Source organism: Miniopterus schreibersii (genome assembly GCF_964146895.1).
Source record: "Miniopterus schreibersii genome assembly, chromosome: 6".
Classification (NCBI taxonomy): domain Eukaryota; kingdom Metazoa; phylum Chordata; class Mammalia; order Chiroptera; family Miniopteridae; genus Miniopterus; species Miniopterus schreibersii.
The window spans coordinates 41,457,860-41,477,550 of NC_138107.1; the positions used below are offsets into that span (position 1 = coordinate 41,457,860).

The window sequence follows — 19,691 nt, forward strand, 5'->3', positions numbered from 1 at the left end:
GCAGGAAGCAAGGATCTTTTTCCGAAGGAAGGGTGAGCGAGAACGGCCCCGGCGGCGGGGCCCCTGCCTCCTGAGCGGCCGGAAGGCGATCAGATCCGCCGGAAGCGCAGCAAGCGCGGCCGGAACACCGGAAGTGGCGCCGACGGAAGCGGTCGCGGAGGCGCGACGCGCAGAGTGGAGGCGGGACGCTGGCGGGCCCGCGTGTGTTCCAAAGCGCCAGGAGCGAGGCAGTCGTCCCTGCGCAGGTGACGAGCTGTGACGCCTGAGTGGTTGCCCGGGTGCGGGTGCGGCGCGGAGGGGTTCGGAAACCCGTGACTCCTTTCTTCGACGCCCCTCTAGTGGAGAGCAAGTGGCTGCGACTGAGCCGTGGGCGGCCGTAGGGCCGAGAACCATGAGGCCCGGGGGCGCGGGCTGCCCTGCCAGGCTGCTGCTGGCTGTTGGCTGGTTGTTCCTGGCCGGCCTCCAGTCCGCTTGCGGGGCGAACGTCACCTCCGAGCCGGATCCCGGCTTTGCCAGCCCAGGGGATGAAGAGGAGGGCGAGGTCCTGGGCCAGGGCGAGAGCATGGGCATGGGCCAGAGCAACGAAAACGACAGCGAAAGCGAACACGAGCATGCGGGCGAGACCGACGGGGAGGCCCAGAAGGAGGCGGAGCATTACACCGGCGAGGCGGAGCATTACACCGGAGAGGCTGAGCATTACACCGGCGAGGCGGAGCATTACACCAGCGAGGCTGAACACACGACCCAGCCTGAGGATGAATCTGAGGAGGATGGTGAAGGTGGGAGGCTCCTTGGTGGGGACAAAGGCACCTGTTGAGGGCAAAGCCCAGCCTTTTGTCCGAGGACACAGAATTATCCCTGTTAACATTTGTAGAGCTCTTTGGCGAACAGCCACAAGTTTATACCTTTTTCACTCACATAATAGCTTTGAAGAAATATATGTTAAATTTATAAGGCCACAGCAAGCTGAACAAGCCCATATCTAGAAGTTGCTACAGAAATACTGCTAAAAAGAAGCTTTATTTAGTTTTATTTTTTTAATTTATTTTTTGTTTAAAATATTACAGATGTCCCTTTTTCTCCCCAATGACCCGTTCTACCCCGTCCCATACCCCTCCCCAGTGCCTCTCCCCACCATTGTCCTTGTCCTTGGGTTGTGCATATATGCATATGAATTCTTTAGTTACTCTCTCCCCCTCCCCCACCCGCCCTTCTCCATCCCTCTGACATTAAGACGCTTTATTTTTTAAGTGGTAGGAGTCGGAAATAGTCTTCTACCAATTGGAATTATTTTGACGCACTTTGCAGTTGTTTTAACTTCCCATTGTAGGTTTTTGGTTTTTTTTAAAGTTCCAAATTGCTTGAGGTTTTCTTTCCATATTTGCACCGTGTTGGAACAAAATGGAATCAGAATTCCCCTCATTGTGACACATCTAGATAGATCAATATGCTAACAAAACTGCCCAGAAGCCCCATGGCAGCTTTTTGCAGCCCCAACGTTGAGCACCTCTGTAGCATGGTGGTGGTTTGTTTGCATGTTCAACTTCGAACCACAAAGAAACAGTGTGGCCTTGGAAAACACCTATCAAGGGATCCAACTAGTGCTTTTGTTAGATGATAACGTGTTAACCACGGGAGAATGAGCTTGTGCTTGGTACATAAATTTACCTTATTCTGCTGGCTCATTAAGCAATAAAACTTGACAAGCTGTTGTACATGTTATATTGATTAGAAACTCACATGCTGGTAGGTAAAAGGTCAGTTGCAGGTTTGCAGCCATCTAAAGGAGAATGATTCCCTTACCTCATAAATGACCCAGCTGAGATTCTTTTAATAACCTTAGCAGTCTCTCCTGTCTCCTATACATATAGAGTAGATACTATATTTATCAGCTTTTCCTTTATTTCCTGATGACAGATAGTGACCCTCAGTGACAGAAAGAAATTGACTATCTGAGGTTAATGATGGGATCTGAGGTTTGTTATTGCCTTGATAACATTACATTACAGAGAGCTTGGAGTGGTTCTTGACTTTGGAAATGTGAAAAAAAGGACTAGAAAGAGAAAAACATGCTCTAAAGCGTAGTAGCTATTGCTTCACTCCAGTTTTAGAAGTAATTGAATTGACATTTTTAGTATTAAACTGGTCAAGGGATAGTTCTAAGTGTAAAATGCTAAATAGAGTTTAGGGTAAACCTGGATGATGGAGTTATTTATAATGCCTTAGAGATTCAAATTCAAATGCAAGATATTTATTCTCTGTGTCTCCATTTCCTTATCTGTGAACTTCAGGGAGTCCGTGTACCTTCTGGAATTTTATATATACAATTTCATGCATAACTGCTTTTTCCTGGGGAAAGTGATAATCCAGAATTTTAAACAATCTGAGGTGTCTGAGATCTGGATATTTCCAGAGCTATTATTAAAATTTGCAAAGTCCTTAACCCTCAGTGGACCAGTGTAAAAATACTCAACACCATTTATGATCCACTGGACATTTTATTTTTTTACTTTTAAGGTATTTTACAAGTCATTTTAAAAGCAAGAATAAAAGGGTAGTGAAAACAACTTATTTGAAATTTTAATAATCTAAATATGGAAAATCCCAAAATTTTCCATTTTTCTGGTTTTGAACATGTATGGACAAAGTACTTTGAGTGCAATTAAAAGCTCACTGGTTGTTATGCATGAATCTCAAATATTTCCAGCTTATAAATACTGATTCCAGATTTCAAGTACATCGTGTAATAGATTCTAGTTATCATTATTCTTGTTCTTTTTGCACTTGCATTGTCAAGACGCAGTACTTTTGAAAATTATGAAGGCACATATTTTGTTGAAGAGAAGACCACCATATTCTTTATCCATATTTGCAAAACTATTTTATTTTAGATTTATAAAAAATTAGAATTATTGGTCCAATGAATTTATTAATTTCTACATCTGTTTTCTTTCAATCAGCGTTGTGTACACACCTGGTATTGATTTGTCTGTTTACAAACCTCCTCATGTAAATTTTTGTGTATAAACAGCTTTAAAAAGGAAAGGACACCCTCTCTATGTATCCTTTTAGCAAAACAGTATGGTCTCATTTTCACAAAGTAGTTCAAGATCAAGTCCTTCCTGTTGAAAGGGCTAACTGGATGAGAATGCCATATCTCTTTTTTATTTTTAGAAATATAATGTTCATTCATTGATTCTTGAGTTAGAGTGAATTCATCTAGGATATTCATCTAAGATATCATCTCTAATTTTGCTTATGCAGTCAATTTTAACATCACTATTAGCATCCAAAGTGCTGTTACCTGTTTCTCTATGTTCATCTTCTGATTCATCCAATAATTGTGAAAGTTTTCACTGTCAATTTTCTTCCTTTGTCATTATGGACAAAAATAAATAAAAGAAAAATTCTAAAATCTCAATTGTGTTCAATGAAAACTGAAAATAGGTTTTGAGAAAGGTGCCTCTAAACTTATATCTTTCTGAAAGATGATGTGATACTTTGGGCAAAGCAATAAGAAAACAAAGGATGATGTAAAGCTACAATTTATTTCACAATTATGTCATCTTTCTAGGCAATTCTAACCATTCTTCCATTTTATAGTCTTTTTTAAAAACATAGGAGTAATTGATAAGTAATACTGAAATCTGTTATTATGGATGATGAAATAAAATGTTTCAAAATATAGGAAAAATCACTAAGATACTATGTATACACTCTTAATCCTTTTATACCTCTATCCCTATGCCTTTTATACCTTTTATATACCCTTATACCCTTTATAAATCTAAGATTTGTAAATTTACTCTTAACCTATTCACCTTTAGATTTAGAAAAGGGACCAACAATAGACCTACATAATAATTGCAAGATAGAATGAGTTTTAGTCTATAAAATGAGGTTTATTCTATATATATATATATATAACTATACAGTATTTTCTCTTTTTCTTTGGAAGACTCTAAGACTAAAAATCATGAATACTGACTTTACAAATCAACTTTCAAAAAATAAACTCAAAAATTAAAATTGGACTGTGATGAAATATACTAACAGTTAAAGTGTCCTGTAAAAATTAAAGAGAACAATCCAGGATCTGGCCAGAACAGAAAAATAGGATCATTATCTGCATCATGGTAGATGCCAGACTTTTATTAGCACAGTCTTAAGACCCAGTAGATTTTTAGTGAAGCCTCATTACACTCTTGACTCCTATTAAATTCACTATTGAACTCTCCTTTTCACCTGTTCTAAAAAATTAAGACAGCCTATAAAGTATTTTGGGGACAGCTGACTTTTTAGCTTACATACAGGACTGTATTTCTACAAGGTTTCATTTTGTTAATTTTGCCCAGTTTTCTACCCTGTCATTATTAGATCAAGATTTATCTTCTAACATATTCACTATCCTTTCTAGTTTTCCAGAATCCCCAGATTCAGTCAGCATAAAATAAGTATTATCCAAGTCATTAATAAAAATTTTGAACAGTACAGAGTCCTGTGACACATGACTCCTACCACATTGACACCAACCAATTAATTAGCATCAGTAGATCTTATAGTTTAAGAAGTTATATGTAAAACTTTACTGACATGCAGACCATATTTTTCCTTTTTGCTCATAGGTATATAATGGGAAATTTTGACAAATATTACACTGAAGCCCAGATACATATAATCTCCCTGACGCATGATTATAAGATCCCCATCAAAAAGAAAGTCAGTGAATGACCTCATGGGCACTCATACTCAGGGCTAAAAGGAACTTTGGAGATAATCTGATTAATCTCGATTTTTTTTTTTTAAGTTAAGAGAACTTAAGTAATTTCCTAAAGTAGCATAGGTAGTAAATAGTAGAGTTGATTATGTATTTGTTTTATTGAATGGTTTTTGAAAAGAGGTTATATTTGAAAGTAGTCTAGTACTCATTCTCCTACCTATGTTTTCTGTGCTCAGGATTTGGCTTTTAATTTATATCTCATAATGTGCCAGCAGAAAGTATCCAAGCATTTCAAGCAAAAATGTTAATTCAAAATTGATCATGATAGTCTAAATAATTTATTTAACAAAGTCAATATTGATTAACATATTTACATCTAGTGCTTACTATGTATTCAAGGCGCTGTATTTGGTGCATATAAGTATATAAAAAGTTTATAAAAATATTGTCTTGCAGTAATAAAAATAGGAAAAAAACCCTTAGAATTATATGAAATCAGCAAGTACAAAATGAGTGTAAATGAGGTTATCTCTTAAGCATTTTTATAGTACTAAACAAGTGATAGAATGCTTTCACAGGCATTCTCTCATTTAATTCTTGCAATAATCAAATGAAATAGGCTCTCCTTTTCAAATTTTACAGAAAGGTTAACTAGGTCTGAAAGAGTTTTAAGTAATTTACTCAAACTCAAAGCAGCTAATTAGTGGTAGAAGCAGCAATTTGGCTCCAACTCTAATGCATTTTCCCATGTAACATTGTTGCCTCAGGATACAATGCCTTTTAAAAATTACATTCTAATACTTCATTTAATATTTTTATCCTTTGAGATCTTAGTCTTAATCTGAGCTATGAAGAATTGGTTATATACTGCAGCTAGTGGGATTCATGCCAAACTCCAGAATGATGAGAAAAAAGAAGCACTGTATTATGTGATTTGAAACCAATGATATTTAACTATTCAAATACACAAGTATTCCTAGATTATCCTGCTAATAAAGTGTTGACGTAAATTCTTAGAAATAGTAGAACCAAGCTATAACACATGATTTTAATGAACATTTGGTATAAAGACTTCTGTTTTGGATGAAGATGATATACTCAAATTTTCCAGAAAATACAGACTTGGGGGGGAGAGGGGGGGAAAGACCATTGGCTGGCTTTTTAATGTTTTTCTGACTTTCTGTAGCATTTTAAATTCATCATATATTAAACTAATGAAAAAATTATTTTTAAGTTATATACAAGGGTTAAGTATAAACTTTCTTTGCAAGTTATTTCTTAATTTATTACTTTAAAGGCTTAGGCTTCTTTTGTTGTAAACAATAAATGTACTAGGAATAGTATTGCTTTTCTGATTTAATAAAACTTTTAAAATGTCTGCTTCCCATATGATAAGTGCTTGTATCTCCATCCCCAAGTAAGAGCTTTTCACTGAGAAAAGTTTTCATGTGATTAAATAATGTGTCTTTGCATTTCATGTTTAGTTGCAAATACGAAAGTAGTCAAAGAAGTAGAATTTGGGATGTGCACCGTTACATGTGGTAAGTAGCGTAGGGTATATAAACAATATTGTAATTTAGGGGGAGGAAAGGTAAAAATAGTGTAGCAATTTTTATTTGTAATTTGTGTGCTCTCATTCATCTCTCATTGATTTCTATTTCTAATGACTATAATTTACACACAAAACACAAACATTGCTTTAAAAGGTTGGATATATCAATTTATAACCTCTAAGTCTTATTTTAAGCCAACTCCCTATATTTCTTGGCATATACACTGCCTTCACCAAAGTAAAACTTCCTCTATCTCACAGATGTTCAGAAGATGAAAAATCTTGAGATGCATCTTACAGATGTCTTCCCACACACTGTGTTGGCAAATCTATCAAGAAATTTGCTTATTCGTAATAGTCTATTCTAAATTCTACATTTGTCAATTTATATGTCATATCTTGGATAAAAGAGGTATTGACTTTGTGGGGAAGGTAATATTCAAGGATTATGACTTATTTTGATCATTCCATAAATAGAAATTGGACATAAAATCTTTTACATGGGGGTGGGATTAAGGCAACACATGCTCTACAACAGACCAGTGTTTCCCAAACTTAACTGTTCACCCCAAGTTCCTGAAGGATTTGTTAGAACACAGGTTTCTGGGCCTACCCCAGAGATTCTAACTCACCAGGCCTTCAGAGGGGCCTAAGAATTTATATTTCTAAACAAGTTCACAAACGAAGTTGATGCTGCTGGTTAGAAGACCATCTTTTCAGAACCACTATAAAGTATCATGCTGAGAAGATAATTCACAATGAAATTAAGTTTATTGTAAATAGAAACTGCCTTGGAAGAAAAAGACAATGATGAGAGGGAAAGAAAAAACCAGAGGGTAAGAAGACAGAAAAATTCATGCAGATCTAGATCAGAACAATTTTGTGTGTGTATGTGAGTGTGTGTGGTAAAATATACCTAACATAAAATTTACTATTTTAACCATTTTTAAATGTACAATTCAGTGACATTAAGCACATTCGCATTATTGTGTAACCATTACCACCATTCCCCCAGCCCCTGGCAACCACTGTTCCATTTTCTGTCTCTTGAGCCTGTTGTGTGTTTTTTTAAACCTTAACTTCTTAATGAATGAAAGAAAATGAGAAGAATCCATGTAATAAACCTGTGATTATTCACTTGCAATTTATATCTTTCTTCTATTGCTTGAGTCATTTTTGTAAGAGAATTATATTTATGACAATTCTAATAATTGATATATTGTCTTACTCTACTTCTTAAAGATGTGTTTCAGAAATTCTATATTTGTTCATTCAAGTGATTTTCTGTTTTGGGACTTTTAGAAGTTTTTTTTGTCTACAATGTGCCAGGCATTGTTCTAGGTGCTGGGAATAGAGCAGTGAACAAAGCAGAGGAAACTCTGCCTTTAAGGAGTATGTATTTTAATTGGGGCAAAGAGATAAATAAAAGTAAAATATGTACTATGTCAGATGGTGATAAGTCCTAAGGAGGAAAACAAGAAAAGATAGTGTTTCAGGTCTAAAATATTTTTTAAATATTTAAGTCTTTTCCATTTATAACAACTATTTAGAGGGGGAAAAATGCTTTTGTGAAAATCCTGTTGAACTCCCAAAACAATATTTTAGCAGTCAAATTTTTTCTTTTTCTGGAATACACAGGCAGATTTTTAAGTGTTACTTGGACTTCCAGAAAATTTTACCTATACACATCACTGAAATGAACTGTATTTGGCTAAATAAATACATAAAACACCTGTTTAAAATTTTTTTATGCATTTCAGAATAAGGGTGCACTTCTAGAGAGGGGCTTTTTATAAAGTTGAATCATGCTGTAGCCATTCTTAGGCATCTCTTTTAATCAAAAGACCTTTTCTCTTCCAACTTGCCATTTCCTTTCCCATATGGAGTCCTCTCCCTTGCTACTCAACGATTGGTCCAGAGACCAGCCACATAGCCTGGGAGCTTGTTAGAAAAGCAGACTCTCAGAACCTACTGAATCAGAATTTCATGTAATATCTCCAGGTGATCTGCATGCTTGCTGAACTTTGAGAAGCTTTACTGTAAGTCATCTCTAGATTTCAACTCTCCCCTGCCCTTGAGGATGGATTTTATGATTAACATCTTGTAGGGGTTAAAAGAGGGAATCTAGTAAACAAGGAAATCAAGGTGGATAGATCCTTAGCCTGTGACTATAAAGTCTTTTCATAGGTCATGTTGACACAAGGAACATCCAAACATAGAGAATTTTTATGAGTTTGAGCCAAACCGACAACAATTGCCAGGAAGCAAAATCTCAGCAGATTGAGAAAATGCTCCAGAGAATGCCAGTTTTGCAGCTTATTTTACAGAATAAATGGAGGATACTTCAGGAAAGTACATGAAATCCATTGCTGGTAGATTAAGGGGGCTGGAGAAAGCAATCCAGGGAAATCTCTGGGGCTGGATAGAAAGGCCAAACAGTGAAACATCTTTTACATAGGTGGGTACAGGATAGTTAGTAATTAACTGTAGAGACGGTAAGCGAGGAACGAGAGAACAATGACGGTTCTGTGGTTGTGCTCTCCCATGCCTGCGGTTGTCACTTGAGGGATCTGGAAAAGAGAGTTACTCTGACTTTTCAAATATATGTTATCTTAGATGCAAAAAGATAATAGGTAGGCTTACTTAAAGATTGACGTTTGTCAAGGAAGCTACAGGCCTAGGACATGTCTACCCACCGCGACTTGCTTTTAGTTAGGAATTTTTGTGTTCAGACCATCCTATGTCATTACTTGAGTTTGTAAGGCCCACCACGAAGGCCCCCCTGAGCTTGTCAGGTTTGGTATGTGGCCCCTTTTTCATCCACAGTTATTTATCATGGGACATGTTCAGCATGTTGCTGATCCAGCATTTTATTATCTCCATTGGTTCTGGTGATGAAAGGCAAACTCTGGAGACTTGAGATAGTAAAGGCTTGATTTCTTGTTATAAAAATGTGTGGCAATTCTAAAGAGTATGTTGTTAGAAATGGAGATTTGATCATTAATAGTTTGTCTTGCTATGTTTATTACCAATCTAAATATTAAAAAGCTTCATTTATGTTAAAATGTGATTTTGGAATTTCCTCCAGAAGCTCCAAGCCTCCCTACTGCTACTAAAATTCCATGGTCAAATAAATTTGGGGGATCCTGTGTACTACTGCATTTCATTAGATCTACCACTTTATTGGCTGTGAGAAGCACAATTTATGTACCTCCAAAAAGGAAAATGCTGCCAATTTGTGACATGCCATCAATTCTAAGATGCATTCTGATTTCAAAGATGTTAAAATGTAAAAATTTTACATGTTAGATCAATGAAAGTTTACACACAGTAGCATGTTAATTTATTAGCATATTAAAAATTCTCCTGCTTGGCTGGGCGTGGCTTAGCAGTTGAGCATAGATCTAGGATCCAGGAGATGACGGTTCGATTCCGGCATGCCGGGGTTGTGGGCTCGATCCCCAGTGAGGGGCTTGCAGGAGGCAGCTGATCAATGACTCTCTCATCATTGATGTTTCTCTCTCTCTCTCCTTTTCCCTTCCTCTCTCTGAAATCAATAAAGATGTATTAAAAAAAAATTCTCCCCAAATTCTGAAGAGGTCTTTTTAATTTTATTTAATATATTATTTTCAAATGTGTATAATCATGGAATTCTTTTTCTAATGGTAACAACCAGAAGGACTAGTGTTACATGTAACTCCCTTTGGGAAATGCTGTTTCACGAAATAATTCAAAATAAGGGGGTCTAAAAAATTCTACATGTTATAAACTTGAATTTGGGAATTTAATTTCTGAAATTAGGAGAAAAGTCTCAAAAAAGACTTAGATGGTAAAGAAAAAATCATGTGGAATTAATTTTTCCTAACATTTGCCAATTTCTTTTACCAAAGGTGTTGGTATTAGAGAAGTTATATTAACAAAGGGATGCCCTGGAAGTGAATCAAAGTGCATTGTACGGGTGGAAGAATGCCGCGGACCAGTAGACTGTGGCTGTGAGTCGGACTCTCTGTTGGAGGGAGACTGAGTGCAGAAGAGTTTACTCTGGGGAAATCTTTAACCTCAGGTTGTCATGAGTAGAACTGATAGACTGAAAGGAAATCATAAGAAAACTTAAAATACCACTCTTTTAGACAGTTATAGCTCTGAATAACTTCTGCTTTTGCTTTACATTTTCCAGTGATGTCTAAAATATATGTTCTCTGCAATACACTGTAACTTTATTGTACTCGGGGCCTGTGGTCAAGACTGTCCTATAGTGAAATGCTTTTGACACCTTGGTCATGACATTTTATCAGTAGATTGGTATACCCTAAATTTTAAGTGATGTTCTCTGTCAAAGTACATTACTATGAGATTTCATTATCTCTAATGGGGGTCCCTAACCAGTAAATTGGAAGCCACTAGTAGATCTCAAAGTCTATTAGATCACTGAGTTGGTCGCCCCTGCTATGGTTATGGTGCCTTCTACCTGCTTCTACCTGCTACTCCCCTTTGCTTTTCTACACTCAAACTCTCAATAAGTTTGATAACTTCCAGCATAGAATTGATTTTAAAATTGGAGGTGGCTTTTAAAAGTAGTATTATTTATAAAGCAATTTACAATGTTCAGTGGTATGTATGTATTTAATTTTCCCTTTTTTCAGGGGGTAAACCACTATCAGAGAGTTTTGACAGTGTTAAACTGGAATGTGTTCATACATTTCCTGAAAATCGGTTCAAATATATTTGGAAAATTCTAAGGCCAGAGCAAGTGAGTAATGAATGTATGTAATTTGGTGCTTTCTAGTGAGTGATAAAAATTGTTTCCCAGTGTTTGATGACTCCCAGAAAACTCTCTTTAAAAGCAGTTTGCAAAAATGAAGTTAATTGGGATTTAAAATTTTACATTATTTACACACTTATGTATGTTTTAGAATCAGCTATTATCAGAACTTAAAAATGTTCATTTTATATAAAGTATTTTATTTTGGAAGCAAGGTTTTCATTTGTATACATAGGAATTGTATTAATGATAACAGTAGCTAACATTAATTGAGGGCTTGTTCAGTGCCAGACATACACCGAATGCTAGTGTTTCTTTTAACCCACATAACAATCCTATGAGGTAATTCCTAATATTATACCCATTTCACAGATAAGAAACGGAAATGCAGAGAGTGACTTCTGGGTCACACAGGCAGGAAGTGGTAGAATTGGTACTTGATGTCTGGATTGTCTGACTCTAAAATCAATGTGCGTAATTAATTACTGTCCTAGACTGAGAAGCAATGGCTCTTTTTTTGTTACAGGATATAAAATTATTTCTTGATCTTAAGTTTATATGAAGAATGTTGATACTTTTTTCTTTTAAAATAGCAATCCATTATACTTTCAAATGATTCAGCAATCCTGGAAGTACATAGGCCAATTCACCCCTTGGATTTCGAGTGTAATACCGTGGAAAATAATGAAGTAGTAGCATCTATCAAATTCACAGTCTATGCATCAAGTGGTAAGTGCCTAACAATATTTTAGTTTGCTTGTCTCAAACTTTATGGAGAGCATCAAAATCACTTGGGCCCTAACCGGTTTGGCTCAGTGGTTAAAGTGTCAGCTGCAGACTAAAGGGACCAGGGTTCAATTCCAGCCAAGGGCATGTACCTCAGTTGCAGACTCAGTCCCAGGCCCCAGTTGGGGAGCCTGTGGGAGGCAACCAACCCATGTATCTCTCTCCTATTGATATTTCTCTCTCTCTTTTTCTTTCTCTCTCTCTCCCTTCCACTCTCTCTGAAAAGCAATAGAAAAAATATTCTCAGGTGAGGATTAAAAAAAAAAAAATTACTTGGAGGGCTTCTGGACACACAGATGGCTAGCCCCATCCACAGAATTTCCAATTCAATAGATCTTGGATGGGACTGACACACGAATTTACAATTTTAACAAGTTCCCAGGTGCTGCTGGCAGACACCACAGTTTGAGAACCACTGATTTATATCATTTAGACTTTTCCACAAGGTAGTGCTTCACTTCTTTTTCACGAAGTAGAGTCAGATGTGCCTCACTTTGGGAAACTAGTATATTCCTGAAATACCTCCAAAGAAAAATCCTCCAACTTGGATTATATTCTTACTTTTACTTCTATCACAAAAGTGAAAATGTATACATGGAATTCTCATGGATGCTTATAAAAATTTTGGTATAATAAAATAAAATTAAGAAGCATTATGTCAAGGCATGTCTTTTTAAAAATTACTCATTTGAAGAAAACATTTTTTGATGAAACAATAAAAGTCATCGATATGTGTCACAAAAGGCAAATCTTGTCCTGAACATAATTTCACACGTTAAAAACTGCTTCTCTTGTGAAATGGAACCATGTGCATATCCTTTTAATTTAAACTATGATATCTTCTTTATCCGAATAATTATTTCCTTTAGTTCAGTTGCTCTTAACCATTTTTATTGTCGTTGTTATCTTTGTTATTGGGGAAATGGGGGTTTGGTCACAGGATTGTTTAAGATCCAATTAAGGCTCAGGAGGCTTTTACCAGAAAAATTCCCACAAATACAATCATGCCAAAAGTTACCTATAATTTTAAAGGGATTTCATGGATTTCTTGAAGGTATTTCTTAATCCCAAGTAAACAATATATGCTGTAGTCTAGAGATACCATGCAACATCACACCTTTATTGAAATGAAAACAAGCTAAACTGCTTTGGGGATGGTTTTTAAAAATTAACTATTTATAACTTTCTTTGATATGTTGTATAGTGTCTTTAAAAAACATCTTTCTGGTGAAAGCTAATAATCTTACTACAATTGTTATTGAAAGGATAATTTTAAGAAAGTGCTATAAAAGGCAAAAAAGGACCAAACATCATCAAATTAAAAAATATCTCAATGCATCTAGTTCAGGATATTATAGGTTTCAGGGGGCATTCTTGGTCTTTGTCCCCATTCTTGAGGTGTTAGGGCATCTCAGTGGGTAGCTCTTCCCATGATTAGAAGGCGACATGCATTTGATAGTACATAAGCTAAGAGCTGGAACACAGGTCCCAAAATGTCAGCCCTTACTTACCTGTCATCACAGTTTAGGGCTGGTGGGGTAGCTCTGCTATCTCAGTACATGCACTGGTTAAGTGATAAAATATTTTCAGAACACTTAAGATTTAATAGTTTCTTTTAAAATAACAATTGGCTACACCACTGTGACAGACCCTTTGGGTTGTTTAGACATCAAACAAATGTGTTGACTATAAATGTCCACAATATGGTACTGGCTTGAAACAAATATATAACTGAAATCTTTTTAAGGTAAATATGATTTAGCTAATGAAAATTTCCCATCCATTCCCTTATATATCAGATTTTTCACATCCACAATAGTTGTCCTCCATAATTAGGCATTGTTTTGGATTGAGTTGTGTCCCCCTAAAAAGATACTTTCAAGTTCTAACTCCCAGAACTTCAGAATGTGACCATATTTGGAAATAGGGTCATTGCAGATATAATTAGTTCAGTTAAGATAAGGTCATTAGTTCAGTTAAGATAAGATAAAGTCCTGTTAGAGTGGTACTTCAATCCAATATGACTGGTGTCTTTATAAGAAGAGGAAAATTTGGACACAGACAGAGAGATACAGAGGAGAATGCCCTGTGAAGACACAAAGACACGTGGGAGAAGACAACCATGAGAAAACAATTAGAAGCTGGACTTATGCTGCCCCAGCCTGGGAATACAGGAGCTACCAAAAGCTGGAAGAAGACAGAACAGATCCTCTCTCAGAATCTTTGGAGGGAACATGGCTACACCCATACCTTGTATTCAGAATTTTAACCTCCAGAACTGTGAGACAATAAATTTCCTTTGTTTTTGAGTCAGCCACTGGTACTTTGCTATGGTGGCTCTGGGAAACTAATGAAAACATAAGCTTAGTTTTACTAAAAAGCTTAATTTTACCAAAAAAAAAGTCAGCCTATTTTTTCATTAGAAAATTTCAATAGGAAATGCAGCTTTTTTTGTTATTAGATATAAAAGCAACCTAAGTCACCCTTGCAGGAAGAGCACTATTGAAATGTGCTGAAACCTTCATGCCCTCATTCTCTACCCTTTCTTGGCCAGTATTGCAGGGCAGTAGATAAATGGAAAGGAATTTGGCATTTCTTCTCAGGTTTTAATCCTAAAAGGTGTCTTTGATTTGACCTTTAAAAATCCCACAGCTTCTATAAACTAAAATTATCAAAACTAAAAAGGTTTTTAAAGTCCAGCAATGATGGAAGATAAATATGATGTAATTCCTCTATCATTTTGGAACTATTTAGTGAGATCACTAAATTGAGTGTATAACTCTAGAATTACTAAGGAAAATGGAAAATTATACTCCATGGTGTTTAAAGAATGGAAAGAAAAATTCAGACAAATAAGCAGTTGAGATTGCCCATGTAGAAGACTACTTCCGGTAGAGTAGTACTTACCAAAATTAAAATATTAAAACACATAAAACATAGCTTGCAGAAATCATTAAACCTCGTTGGACATTGGTATGCTTATTGGTACGATTCAACAGTTGCTTCTGGTTCTTTCCCACATAAATCTTTTATGATTCTATGATTTAGGGACCAGAAAGAGCCAGAAGAAAGCTATATAATTCACAAAGTAAGCAATACTTGATGTAAATTGGCTTTGCACCAGTTTACACTGCATCAATGTTGTAACACATATGGCAGACTGACTTTGTCTCTTTAATAGCCTTATTTGCAAGAACAGCATCGGATATGGGAGGGAATGCCTGATTTAAAAGTGGTGAGTGACACAGACAGTGGTGTGGAGAGGGACTGGGGAGGGCATGGGGCAGGGTGAAATGGGTCATTGGGGAGAAAAAGGGACATCTGTAATATTTTGAACAGAAATTAAAAAAAAAAAAGTCGTGTGCGGATATTTGTCTGAAAAACAATGAACTTCAACCCCCTGTCTTACAACGTGTATAAAAATGAGAGATGTATCATAGTCCTAAAAGTAAAAGCTAAATCCATAAAGCTTTAAAAAGGAAACGAAGAACATCTGCGTGACTCAGGAGTAAGCAAGGGTTTCTTGGACATGACTCAGAAAACAATCACCATAAGAGGAAACATTGCTAAATTAGGCTTCACCAAAACGAAAAACTGCAGTTCACTAAAATAAATTATTAGAAAAATAAATAGGCAAGCCAAAATCTGAGAGGGAAAATTTATAAAACCTGTGCAATCAATACAATCAGTTTAAGAAAAAATCTTGCAGTGTCTTGGAAAACTAAGCATACCTCCACCTTACCACCCAGCAGTTCTACTCTTATGTATTTATCCAGAGAACACAAATGTGTGTTCACAGAATTTCTCCAAAAATGTTCACAGCAGTTTACTTATAATAGCCCCAAACAGGGACAGCCTAGATGTCCATCAATAAAAGAATGAATATGCCCGGCCGGGCATGGCTCAGCGGTTGAGCGTCGACCTGGGATCCAGGTGATCGGGGTTCGATTCCCGGTCAGGGCACATGCCCGGATTGCGGGCTCGATCAATGACTCTCTCATCATTGAAGTTTCTATCTCTCTCTCTCCCCTCCTGTCCTCTCTCTGAAATCAATAAAGATATATTTAAAAAAATAAAATAAAAAAATAAAAGAATGAATAAACAAACTGAGGGATACCACTCATTAATAAAAAAGGAAAAAGCCCGGCCAGCAAGGCTCAGCGGTTGAGCATCCGCCTATGATCCTAGAGATCACAGTTCGAGTCCCAGTCAGGGCACATGCCTGGTTGCGGGCTCGATCTCCAGTAGAGGGCGTGCAGGAGGCAGCGGATCAATGACTCTCTCATTGATATTTCTCTCTCTCCCTCTCTCTAAAATCAATAAAGATATATATATTTTTTAAATACAAGAATAAAAACCTATTAATACATTGCTAATATAGGTGAATCAACATATTGATTTTAAAAGTCTTACACAAAAGACTACATAATATATATTTCCATTCTTGTGAAGTTCTAGAACAGGCAGAACTAACATATGGTAGAAAAGAAAATCAGGACGGGTACGGCTTCTGGAAGACGGGGCAAGGATTAACTGGGAGGGGCTCACGGGCACTTTGTAGGATATAGTATTATTCTGTCTTGATATGGGTTTAAATTACATGTATGTGTTTGCATATGTCAAAACTAAACAAATGTGCATTTAAGATATTTGTGTGCCTGGCTGGGCGTGGCTCAGCTGTTGAGCGTTGACCTAAGATCCAGGAGATCAGGGTTCGAGTCCCGGTCAGGGCACATGCCCGGGTTGCGGGCTCCATCCCCAGCAGGGGGCGTGCAGGAGGCAGCCGATCAATGACTCTCATCATTGATGTTTCTCGCTCTCTCTTCCTCTCCCTTCCTCTCTCTGAAATCAATAAAGAGATATTTTTAAAAAAAAGATATTTGTGCAATTTATTGTTTGAAATTTTACTTCAAAAGAAAAAATATAAACAAATACTGAACTATAGTTAATAATACACCAGTTGGAGAATTTTGCTTGGAAGAATTTGCAGCATCAGCAGATTTAAAAAATGCATAAAAAAATATAAGATGGGCTGGAAGGATGGATAGATGGATAGCAAAATGTTGTTGGTAGTATCTAGGTGGTAGGAATACATGATGTTTATTGTCAAAGTCTTTCAGCTTTCTGCATGCTTGAAAAGGACATTTTAAATGTGCAAAGCAATTAATAACTTGCTGTCCACTAATTCTTTCTGTTATATGTCTAGAGTTGTCTTTCAGATATAAAGTTTCCATTTAAGTATCCATTTCCTTTTTCTTCAAGTAGTAATAATCATCAGGTATGTGTTTTCTTCTCTAGAATTGCAGATGAGAAAATCAGGACGAGCAGACACTGATGCAGTCCTAGTTTTTGTGCTGACCATAGGAGTTGTGATGTGTATATTTGTGATTTTTGTACTGATCTTCATAATTATAAACTGGTAGGTGAAGTACTGAAACTGAGTCTCACCCTTGATCGATGTCTTCCTCTCTGACCCTCCCTTGCCCCATGAATCCAAAGCCCTGTCCATGATGCCTCTCACATGTGTCTTCAAACTGCCCAACTCCTGCAACTCTCCTAATCCAAGCTACCTAATCTCATGACTTGTTTCCCAGCCATGAGAGAGCTTTTAAATGCAATTTTTACAATTTTACATAGTAGTTGCTTAAAAAAGTTTATTGAATGAATATTTGTGTTGTCCAGTTGTAGTTATGACAACCTCCAAAATTGGTTATTGTAATCTACCAGTGCATTTGTAGGAGAATATTTCTAATGCCTGCATGAGTATTACACCCTGTTACATCTGAGGGCTCTACTGTCACAGTGCAACTGATGCACCACAATCTAAAAATAAATTGTGACTAAGGAGGCACTACTATATAAAGAAAATGAAACATAAATCTAATTTTAGTTTTCATTTCACATAAGAGATTTTTTGTTTTTGTTTTTGTTTTATCTCCCAGGGCAGCAGTAAAGTCTCTCTGGGAGCCAAAAGCCACAGAAACTGAGGTACGTTCTGAGCTGACTGCAGTGAGACACAAAGTGTCAACTTCTATTGAACAGTCAACAAGAGTACATGGACGTGAAGATGATGCACTGAGCGAGTGGAATGATTAATGTATAATAGGCCAAAGGAGAGTAGAGCATACAAGATGCATTATTATAAAAATAAAATATATATTGAAATACTTTAATAATACTGTAAATGATTTACCACAGTCTGAAGGTAATTCAATATGAGAAGGACCTGTTTTAATCAGTACATCTTTGTGGTAGACTTATCAAAAACTTTTCAATTTGTTCTCAATATTTACCATTTCAGGTAATCACTTGGTAACATTTATCTAGAGGTACAAACACACAAAATCTTCCTAACACATTTTTGATCACTTTGATCACTTCTAAGATGATTTGCCTATTCTGTCCCCCCAAAAGAAAAAAATATAAAAGATGCCTTGCATATTATACTTTCTCTCTTCTGGGAGCCTTGGATTGAACTTGCTAAAGCCAACCATACTTTAGAATCTCTGCAGGGCATGAAACAGAGTACTAGTTGTCACACATGAAATAATAGCAATAATAACAAATGATAGCAAATCACATTTAGTGACTACCATGTGCCAAGCTTTTCTCAAAGCACTTTACATACATTAGGTAATTTAATTATGATTGTATATAGGAAACATGTAAAGAAGAACCCAGGAGGAACTGGAGGTGGCTGAGTAAAGGATGTGAATTTTTTTTTTTTTTTTTTGGTTAATTCTCACCCGAGGATATTTTTTTCCATTGATTTTTAGAGAGAGTGGAAGGGAGGGAAGGAGGAGAGTGAGAGAAACACCGGTGTAAGAGAGACACATCGATGGTTGGTTGCCTCCTGCACTCACCACAACCAGGGTGGGGATTGAACCTGCAACCCAGGTATGTGCCCTTGACCAGGAATCAAACCTGAGACCCTTTGGTCCACAAGCCGATGCTCTAACCACTGAGAACACTGGCCAGGGCTAAATGACATGAATTTAACATGTCCTGTATTTCTAACAGAAACTGAACTAAAAACTTTTAAATAACCACAAAGCACCTTCATTGTGTTTTGTATGCAGGAGATAACATCTAAAACCAAGGTACTATTTCTGAACATCATCACTGCCTTTTTGTCCTGTGTCATTATGTGATACAATTATGAACAACTTTCAAACAAGATACCAAGGCATTCGATAATTTGATTAGGTAGACTTCATCAGAAATTAATTTTCAAAGGTTATGAAAGTAGTAAAAAATGCACTTAATTTTTTGTTTAGATGAGTTCTATGCCAACTTCATTAACATTATGGGATTTTATCTGATGGCTGCATTAACTCTGCACATCTGTGAAGACATTGCACATGGGCATTTATACTTCCCTCTAGTAGCCTAGAAATAGGCTGAGTTGTGGAATTACCCATGCTTTCTATTATATAGCATTTGTATCGGGGAGAAGTAAAGAAAAATTGGCTGGGAAAAGATTTTGTTACCTGTTGTGGGAATTTACTAGAGACTAAGTGAGAAGTTGTTCTCATTCAATATTTCCAAAGAATTGTTCTTTTGACACTGTTCCTCGCCCCAGATAAGTGTGAAAAAAAATCAGCCTTCCCGTTTCTTATTCCTGATTAAGTATGGTCATGCAACTTTAGCAGAGGTGGTAAACATTCCTGAATAGTAATTATTATCAATTCTCATTTTTAAAACCACAAATAGCAGTGTTTTCCAACTGTATTTCAATGACCCTAGGTGTTCAGTCAGGTTAACAGGTGTAGTGGCCAGTGCTGTTCACTGACTATTTCTGGCCATCTCCTTTCCAGGCGTGTGGCAGGATAGCACCTCTCAGCCTCATGGTTGGGTGGGGCAATGTGACT

At 36.7% G+C, this 19,691-nt stretch overlaps 1 protein-coding gene across 1 annotated transcript; it reads left to right on the plus strand.

Annotated features, from left to right (window-relative positions):
• Nucleotides 1–391: 391 nt before the first annotated feature.
• On the plus strand, nt 392–17,916 carry SPACA1 (sperm acrosome associated 1; the record flags this gene model as incomplete). The annotated part of the gene is made up of 7 exons (XM_081141425.1): nt 392–779; nt 6,205–6,261; nt 10,163–10,264; nt 10,916–11,022; nt 11,628–11,763; nt 17,119–17,239; nt 17,763–17,916. The coding sequence occupies 7 exons, from the start codon at nt 392–394 to the stop codon at nt 17,914–17,916; spliced, it is 1,065 nt and encodes a 354-aa protein (XP_080997551.1).
• Between the last annotated feature and the right edge of the window lie 1,775 nt (nt 17,917–19,691).